General features: G+C 35.5%; 1 protein-coding gene and 1 non-coding gene across 2 annotated transcripts; both read left to right on the top strand.

The window, feature by feature from the left end:
* Positions 1-700: 700 nt before the first annotated feature.
* On the top strand, positions 701-810 carry LOC139077546 (U6 spliceosomal RNA). The gene has a single exon (XR_011530169.1). It is a non-coding gene; the product is annotated as a U6 spliceosomal RNA (small nuclear RNA).
* Positions 811-1,756: 946 nt separating this feature from the next.
* LOC103541464 (olfactory receptor 2M3-like) lies at positions 1,757-2,710 on the top strand. The gene has a single exon (XM_008508293.2). The coding sequence runs from the start codon at positions 1,757-1,759 to the stop codon at positions 2,708-2,710; it is 954 nt and encodes a 317-aa protein (XP_008506515.2).
* Positions 2,711-10,461: the final 7,751 nt, after the last annotated feature.

Raw genomic sequence — 10,461 nt, forward strand, 5'->3', positions numbered from 1 at the left:
CTACAATCCACACACCCAAATCACTAATTTCACCACAAATTTTTGAGGGAAGGGCAATCTAGTGTGGAGAAGCAATCTCCAGAGGGGGAAAAATGAGAGTAGGAGAAAACAGGATAGATACTGTTTGCATACGATTTGTAGAGTGCAATCATGGGTCACCTGCCACAGCCCACCTTCACAGCAGGAGAAGCAGGTACCTCTGGAATGATAGAGTTGTATAAGCCTTCTGCCAAGGGAGGGATGGGAGCTAGGGCAGCTCCAGTCCTGGTTGGGCTTCAAACTTGTACACCTTTGAGGGCACTTTTAAGAAAAAAAAACCAAACACACAATTATGAATACAGAACTGCTAAGTCCTGGTAATGGACTTTAGCTTCAGGTAAATCCTCCGTTGGATGGGGATGAAAAAACAGAGAGATGTGAAAATAAGGGGATTTAAAAACATACTACCTCTTTCCCAGAAAATTTTGTCATAATGGGGCTGCAGTATAGAAGCTAGAGACCACAGGAGCAGTGAAAGCTGGCTTCAACAGCATTTGGGAGTAAAAGCATGAAACCTGTTCAATCTTTAAACACAGTTGGATTGAGTCAGTGGTGGGCAGAATGAAAGAATATGCTTCCTTTAACGACAAAAGAAATTATGTCATGCAGTTGGCTGGGTTCCTCTTCATTGATGTTTCAACAACATAAAAAGGCGTCTCTGGTGCTCGCTTTGGCAGCACATATACTAAAAATTGGAACGATAAAGAGAAGATTAGCATGGCCCCCGCGCAAGGATGACACGCGCAAGTTCGTGAAGCATTCCATAAAAAAAAAAGTCTCTGTCCAGTTCGCTTGTGTCTAATCCTCTGTATAGTAACTACATTTTCCCCTAAGTACTAAAAGCTGGCCCTGGCTCACTCTTACACTGATAGAGATATACCAAGATGTTTATTTTGCTCCATTTGGTGCTGATGAACGAAATTCAGCAGAAGCACAGGGTATATGGCATGTCGATACGTTCCTATACCTTCTTAAAGGTTCTTCATTTTTGTGGGTGTGAAAAGAAAGAAATCTTAAAATACTGCCCTTCTCAAGCTGAGACATAAATGATAATTTTATTGTTTTACTTCTTCATCCATGATTGAATCATCTAGTCATAATGTATGAATTACTTGCAATTATTTCACACTTATTCTGAACTGGAGGTTCATCATCTATGTAACTGTATAACCAGTAACCATGTTTGGTCTTTAAGTTTGGTGCACAAATGAATTATATAAATGTCTATGTTAATGTATCTTGGAAACAGCAGATTATTAATCATAGTTATTTTATTTTACTATATAGGCAATGACATTCAAAACGCTCTGTTCCTCTGTTACAGAATTTGTTACATACTGACGTATGATAAATTTATTTATGGTTATATTCTTAGCTAATACTAGGTAATATGGTCTTTGAGGACTCAGATGATCAGTCCAGATGCTGTGATATCTTGTTTAACAACCACAACAACTCAGTTAAAATGTTATTTCTCCTTTGTAAAGGAAGTAAGTTAAGCACATAGAAATAATTTGTCAGGGGATATGCAAGTTTGTAGTGATGGAGCTTGAATGTGATTAATGCTACCTGACTGCACAGTCTCTGTTCATTCCTTTACACAGTCCTGGCCATATCATGCATGTTGGTACCAGAGCACCATACATAGAATAGACAGTAAATAGATACCAAACACTACCAAGATGTTTAACTTTATAACTTCTTGTGGTTCTAGATAATGAAACTATTCATCATGGAATGGGAGAATCAGACATCTGGCTCTGACTTCATCCTGATGGGAATCTTCAGTCACACTCCCACTCATATCTTCCTCTTCTCTTTGGTCCTGGGCATCTTCACAGTGGCACTTTTGGCAAACACTGTCATGATTCTCCTCATCTACCTGGATACCCGACTCCACACCCCAATGTACTTCCTCCTCAGCCAACTCTCCCTCATGGATCTCATGCTCATCTGCACCACTGTACCCAAAATGGCCTGCAACTACTTGTCTGGCAGGCAGTCCATTTCTGTAGCAGGATGTGAAGCCCAGATATTCTTCTATGTGTCTCTCTTTGGTGCTGAATGCTTCCTACTGGCTGTCATGGCCTATGACCGCTATGTTGCCATTTGCTACCCTCTTCAGTACCACAATCTCATGAACCAAAAAGTCTGTGGACTCATGGTTGCTTCTTCATGGATCCTTGGTTCCTTTGATGGGATTGTTGATGTAACCACTACCTTGTCCTTTTCATATTGTGGCTCTCGAAAAATACCCCAGTTTTTCTGTGATGTGTCTGCGCTCCTAAGTCTCTCATGCACTGACACTTTCACATTTGAAACACTTGTTTTTATCTGTTGTGTTTTAATGCTTCTCTTCCCTTTGTTACTCATTGTTATCTCCTATGCTCGTGTAATCATGGCTGTCATTTGCATGAGTTCTGAGGAGGGTCGGCACAAGGCTTTCACGACCTGTACTTCACACCTTCTTGTTGTCGGGATGTATTACGGAGCAGGTATTTTCATATATATGCGGCCCACTTCTAATCGTTCCCCAACCCAGGACAAGATGGTGTCGTCCTTCTACACTATTCTCACCCCTATGCTGAATCCCCTTATCTACAGCTTCCGCAACAAAGACGTGGCCAAAGCATTCAGTAAGGTCCTAGGGAAGGGGAAATCTAGGGAATAAATTGGATAATGGTCAACAAGGGTCTTTTTCCTCTCATAACTCCTCTCTCTCAATCTGACACACTCATTTATTTAGAAACATGTTTTAGCTACACATGTATAGACCATTTTCCTAAGATATTTATATGCGTCAGAGTTGATAGACTCTTGGTTGATAGACTCTGGGTACACATCCAGTCTATTGATATATTTTGAATTTATTGTATTTGTTTTGGTTTTAAGTATAAATCAATTAAATTTCTTAAAGAGTGAAAAATTAAATCAATAAGCAAGTATACCCTGGTTACAGAACTAAGTAGCAAATAAAACTGTATTAAATGCTTTCCCTTATTTTGAAAGCCCAGAGTCTTATTGAACTGCTTATATTGTGTCTTATGTCCTAATACTACACCTGCCTAATTCCTTTTGTTATTGGTTCACTCAAAATAAATATCCAAACCAGAGTCACAGATACTTTCTCATTTACCAAAATGTTTATTCTATATTGAATGCTTCTTATATTGACAGAGGAAGGAGTTTTGCTCTTTTTTTTTTTTCTGCAAAGTGACTCCCTTGATGTGCTGAGTGTGTTTATATACTTGCAGATTCTCTTTTGGTGTCAAATCCAAAAATTCATTGCCATGGCTGATGTTTAGTAGCTTTGGCCTATGTTTTCTTCTAAGAGTTTTACGGTTTCAGGTCTTACGTTCAAGTCGAATCCATTTTGAATCAATTTTTGCTTGTGGTGTAAGATGGTGATCGTTTCATTCTTTTGCATGTGGCTGTCCAGTTTTCCCAACACCTTTTATTGAAGAGTCTGTCCTTTCCCTATTGTATAGTCTTGGTTTCTCTGTTGTAAATTAATTGAACATATATGTATGGGTTTATTTCTGGGCTCTGTATTCTGTTCCATTGATCTATGTGTCTGTTTTTATGCCATGCCATACTGTTTTGATTACTATAGCTTTCTAATATACTTTAAAATCATCACACCAAAACAGTATGGTGTAATGCCTTGGGCTTTGTTCTTCTTTCTCAAGATTGCTTTGACCATTCAGGTTCTTTTGTGGTTCCAAGGAAATTTTAGGAATTTTTAAAAATTTTATTGTGGTCATATGGTTTATAAAATTGTGTAATTTCAGGTGTACATGATTATATATCATTTTCTTTATAGGCTGCATTATGCTCACCACCAATAGTCTAGTTTTTATCTGTCACCGTACATATGTGCCCTTTTACCCCTTTAGCCCAGCCCCCCCAACATCTTCCTTTCTGATAAGCACTAATCTGTTCTCTTTATCTATGTGTTTGTTTATCTTCCACTTATGAGTGAAATCATACTGTGTTTATCTTTCTCTGTCTGGCTTATTTCACTTAATATAATACCTTCAAGCTCCATCCATGTTACTGCAAATGGGATGATTTTGTCTTTTTTTATGGCTGAGTAGTATTTCACTGTATATACATACCAAGTCTTCTTTATCCATTTATCAGTTGGTGGGCACTTTGGTTGCTTCCACATCTTGGCTGTTGTGAATGATGCTGCAATGTACTTAAGGGTGCATTAATCTCTTTGTATTGTTGATTTCATGTTCTTTGGGTAAATAGCCAGTAGTGGGATAGTGGGATTGTAGGATATTTTTATTTCTAATCTTTTGAGAAATCTCCATACTGTTTTCCATAGTGGTTGCACCAGATTGTGCTCCCACCAGCAATGTATGAGGGTTCCCTTTTCTCCAATCCACTCCAACATTTATTTCTTGTCTTGTTAATTATAGCCATTCTGAGAGGAGTAAGGTGATATCTCATTGTAGTTTTGGTTTGCATTTCTCTAATAATTAGTATGCTGAGCACTTTTTCATGTGCCTCTTGGTCATCTGTATATCTTCTTTGGAAAAATATTTATTCATATCCTCTTCGCATTTTTTGATCAGGTTGTTAGTTTTTTTGGTGTTGAGTTGTATGAGTTCTTTATATACTTTGGAAATTAGCCCCTTGTCAGATATATGATTTGAAAATATTTTGTGCCAGTTAATGGGCTGTTTTTTTGTTTTGTTCATGGTTTCCTTTGCCTTGCATATGTTTTTTGACATAGTCCCATTCATTTATTTTTTCTTTTGTTTCCCTTGCCTGAGGAGACATAATATTCAAAGTGATACTACTAAAACCTACATCAAAGAGCATACTGGCTACGTTTTGCTCCAGCAGTTTTATGGCCACGGGTCTTACATTCAAGTCTTTAATCCACTTTGAGTTAATTATTGTCTATTGTGTAAGATAATGGTCTACTTTCAATCTTTCACAGAAATTTTTTTTATATTTCTGTGAAACATGCTATTGGAATTTAAACAGGGATTGCATTGAATCTGTAGATTGCTTTGTATAGTATCGACATTTAACCAATATTAATTCTTCCAATCCATGAGCACAGAAAATCTTTCTATTCATTTGTGTCTTCTTCAATTTCTTTCATCAATGTCTTATAGTTTTTAATGAAGGGATCTTTCACTTTGGTTAAATTTATTCCTAGTCATGTTATTCTTTTTGATGCAATTGTAAATAGAATCTTCTTTATTTCTCTTTCTGATAGTTTGTTATTAGTGTACAGAAATACAACAACTTTCTGTATATTGGTTTTGTATTCTTCAACTTTTCTGAATTCATTTATTAGCTCTAACAGTTTTTTAGTGAAGTCTTTAAGATTTTCTGCATATAATATAATGTTACTGCAAATAGCGACAATTTTACTTCTTCCTTTCCAAATTGGATGCCTTTTATTTCTTTTTCTTGCCTCATTTCTATGGCTAAAACTTCCAATACTCTGCCAAATATAGTGGAAAGAGTGGGCATCCTAGTCTTGTTCCTGATCTTAGAGGAAAAGTTTTCAGCTTTTTATTGTTGAATATGTTGTTAGCTGTGGGCTTCTCATATACGGCTTTTTATTGTGTTGAGTTACTTTCCCTCTATACCAACTCTGTTGAGAGTTTTTATCAGATGTTGAATTTTGTCAAATGTTTTTTCTACATCTATTGAGTTTTTACCCTTCATTTTGTTAATGTGGTGTTTCACTTTGACTGACTTGAAGATGTTAAACCATCCTTGAATCCCTGGAATAAAACCCACTAGATCATGGTATATGATTCTTTCAAAGTATTCTTGAATTCAGTCTGCAAATATTTTGTTGACCAAAAAATAGTTCTTTCCAGAGAGCTTTTCTAATTTGATTTTTTAAGTTCAAAAGTGATCAGATTATGTTTTTTAAAACTTTCTTATTTTTGTTTTTCTCTCTCTTTTTCTCTTGGTACATCTTACTGACATATAATATGCTATCAATGGAAATATAGCATTGTTTTAGATTGTTATATTCAGATCATGGGAGTTTGCTTTTGCTTAAGAAAAAATATCATAAAGAATTAATTACAGCTTATATGTTAATTGGTTGCTACAGCCTGTAGATTTTCTTGGTGTTATTATAGTCTTAGTTATTCTGAAGATCATAAGAATATTTGGAACTTTGGATACATGTAAGCAAAAGTTTCAATTGTGTACCTCTGAGGTGCTAAAGGAACCATGTATGTTTGAATGGAAGATTGCCTGGCTGCGTATGCTGAAGAAACTCAGTGCTCTGAAAGCTATTGGGATTCCATTTCTTAAGAAGGATAAGGAAAGTGGGGAAGAGGATGGTGGCACTATTCATCTCACATCTAATCTGATATCATAGTATCTACCATTATTTGAGTGAAACTGTATCTTGTACATATTAAATGTTGAGTCATGAACTGTATAAACTCACTGAACACACTTCATGATGAGATAAGGCAATAGGCCTCAGGGAAACTTCATTAAGTGTGTCCCAATCAGTTTCAGGACCTACTGCTTCATCCTCATCAAAGAAACATTCTTAATGACACTGAAGGTCCTAAATGCACATCTAATTTGTTTCACAACGTGTGGGTATTCTGCCAAGTGTGAGCAATTGAACCCATAAAGAATAATCAGAGGGTCACCAATGTTCCACTGATAACCTGTGTGGAGTCCAGTATCCTTGTTCACAGACCCAGATGTTAAACACATCCAGGTTTACAAAGGAAAAGGAAGAAACTTGGGAGAATATTGGTGTCTAGAGTAGTTCAATTCTGCTCAACTACACTTTTCCCTGCTCTTCTTCCTGGGTAGGAGTGCTGGTACCAATGGATCAAGAATAGGAATATGAAACGCATATGGTGAGAGTATAGAGATCTTTAGGTGTGAATGAGGAAAGGGTTAAATATCTCTTTTTCAATATAAGTAGTGAAGGACAATAGGTCATGCCAAGAACAGTTCCTCTAGAGAAGATATTAGGTGGACAGGTTAGTCCAGGCATAGCTCTAAATTATCAGGGGACACTTTGCCTTTCCTCTCATTCTGGTTTATTGGGCTTCTGTGCCACGAAAATTAACTATATAGAGTTGAGATTTGTGCAGGAAAGGGCAGAGAGAACCCTCAGCCAACATTTTGTGTTATGTGACAGTTATACGATCATGCTGTCTAACCCATCTCTACAAGAATGAAATTGAAATGGAGGAGGGGGCCTGGAATATAAAAATCATAAACGAGTATTTACCTGAGAATGGTTTAAATACATTTTTTTCAAGCCTCTCTGGTTTGAGGAAGGGGTGTCCCATTCATTTGTGATCTTTAGTGTCAGGATAAATATCATCTCCACTAAGATAAAACAAATGTGCAAAATATTAGAATCCTCAGAATCCGTTCAGCTAACTTACAATTTTAAAGTAGAATATTCCACTATGTTTACTATGCTACTATAACATATTAAAACTGAAAAAGACCTCCATACCCACCTGGAACCCAGTGTAGTTATTGGTGTCCAGAGATAAGAAAAGATTTTATCATCGTCGCAGATTTTTGCATTGTACAGACTCATCAAAGAGAGCTTAAAAATTTTAGGAAACTAACACAATAAATGTGCAAGGCTGGGGAGGACCAAATACACAATGAAATTTGATTGTTACTACAGTGATCACTTTTTTTCTAGTCCAATATAGTATTTCTTATAGATTTATATTTGAACTTGCAAATTTTACCAGTTCTTTGAAAAAGGTTCTGCATTGCCATCTCTAAATATATCACGAGATTGGTAACATATATGATAAGTCTTTTAGATTTCAACATGTCTGGAAGTCAAGTTACAATTTAAAATTGATTCTGAGTTTTTTTATTCTAATGTTCTCTAACATCAGTTGGGGTGATCATCATCTCAGATCGCTGGAAACTTGGAGCACTTTGTTCCACGCTCAGTGGTACTATCAGAAAAACAGTGTTGAGGGACTCATTAAATGAGGTATCTCATGGGAGCTGAAAACTTTTAATAAGCATGGCAAAGTTGAAGACCCAGGGAGTCTAGTTAAAAACTACCTAGTTGGAAAAGTATAAAACTTTATGTGGTTTTAGGGACATAGGGCAATGTACCAACTAGGGGAAAGTGGAAATTTTCATGATTAGCAAACTCAAAAGGCCAAAGCTGTTTGGTGACCTTGGTGACAGCTGACAGATAATTAGGTCTAATAGTGGTAAATAGGCATCCATCAAAATGATATGAAAAACCTGTTAACATATAACCATTTCATGCTAATTAATACAATTAGTAGAGCATGTGCTAGGCTTGTTATGACATAAATGTCTCCTATAGGCCAAATCTGTTTAAAGTTAAAATAATATCTCTACAAATTTATGTACATCTGGAATTAAAAACACTTTTTCTGATGAATCCAGGATGTTTTACATAGAAAATAATCTAGTAATCAGCTTTATAGTTAGATCATAAGAGATCATTTATTCTGTCAACTGATTTTATGTTAGACTCTATTGTATTCAATATTTAGACTACTCACTGTATTCAAACTAGGATTTTTCTCTTTTTAAAAGCCAAGTAACCAACTCTACATGATTTCGGTAGTCAATTGAACCATCAAATCAAGTTTTATTGAGGCACTAAGTAAATAAAATAATAAATAAAAATAAAATAGAATTTTATTCCTGGAATTAATTTATTTTATTGTTTTTATTACTGTATAATATTTTAATGATACATGGTACAAAGTGAGTGATAGAATAAATATGCAGATATCCAATTTAAAAGTTTATTGCATCTTAACTTTATGACTTTATTTCTTTTCCTGTTTTTAATGAAAATAAATTCTACCTAGAGTTGATTCCCTCTGTGTAACTTCCCACAATCATACCACTCACTTCTTATTTTTCTTTTCTTAATCAGACAGTTGAATTTGTGATTATTATTCCTGGGTATGCTATTACAGTAGTCCCCACGTTAAATGCAGGGGATACATTCTAAGACCTCCAGTGGATGCCTGAAACTGAAAATAGTACTTAACTCTACATATACTATGTTTTTTCCTATACATACATACCTATGATAAAGTTTAATTTATAAATTAGACACAGTAGGAGATTAACACAATAACGACTAATAAAATACAGTCATGCTCTGAATAATGACATTTCGGTCAATGATGGTCGTCTCATAAGATTAGCACCATATAGCACAGATGTGTAGTAGGGTATACCATCCAAATTTGTGTAAGAACACTGTGATATTCCCACAATGACAAAATTGCCTAGTTATGCATTTCTCAGATCATATCCATGTCATTAAGTGATGCATGACAGTAGAACAATTATAGCAATATACTGTAATAACAGTTATGTGAATGTGGTCTCTCTCTCTCAGAATATCTTATTGTACTGTGCTCACTCTTCTTCTTGTGGTGATGTGAGATGAGACAACACCTATGTGATGAGATGAAGTGAGGTGAATGATTTAGTGTTAGGCTACTATGGTCCTTCTGAAGACAGGTTAGAAGGAGAATCATTGAGTCAAGACAAGGTAGATGGCTGGATGTCAGGAGCAGATGATGTCGACAGTTATTTGGATACTAGCACTGTGATATTGTAACAGTCAATCTGATAACTGAGATGGCTACTAAGTGACTAACGAGCCAGGTAGTGTATACAGCATGGATATGCTGGACAAAGGGATGATTCATGCTCCAGGTGGGACAAAGTGGGACAGTGTGAGATTTCATCACACTACGCAGAAAGGTGCACAATTTAAAACTTCAGAATTGTTTATCTCTGGGGAAACCAAGGATAAGAGGAAATAATGTATATTTTTCTGAATATGTATGCATTCATAAAACTTATATAATGTCATTAGGAAGATATTTATACTCGATACATGAGATATTCTACTCTTCAAATAATTCTTCAATTTGCATCTTTCATACACTGTTTTTTGAAATTAACCTATGTCGATATAAGTCAAGTTATTCATGTGAACTTTTAAACATTTGTAGAATATTTCCCTGTATAAATATAACATCAACTTATTTATCCATGCCCCTATTGATAGAAATTTGGGCTGATATATGTTATATATCAATGGGTAAATAAGCATTGCAATGAATACTTACCCATCTCTAGCTGACTGTTGTTTTAATAGTGAGGTTGAACATCTAAGTTTATTACCCCCTCGTGTTTCTCTTTTAGCACATTGCTTTTATATTTCTGGCATCTTTGTCTGGTGTATCAGAATGCTATTTACTTTTATGTACAGATTATGCTCACATCCAGCAACAACAATGATTTTCTGAAGACATTATGTTGAAATTGTATTACCTGAAAATAATGTCAATTTTATCTCTTCATTTTTAATCATTTTGATTTTTAATTTGTCTTTGTTTTTGTCTCTTTGCA

The sequence above is a fragment of the Equus przewalskii genome, chromosome 19, assembly GCF_037783145.1.
Source record: "Equus przewalskii isolate Varuska chromosome 19, EquPr2, whole genome shotgun sequence".
Taxonomy (NCBI): Eukaryota; Metazoa; Chordata; class Mammalia; order Perissodactyla; family Equidae; genus Equus; species Equus przewalskii.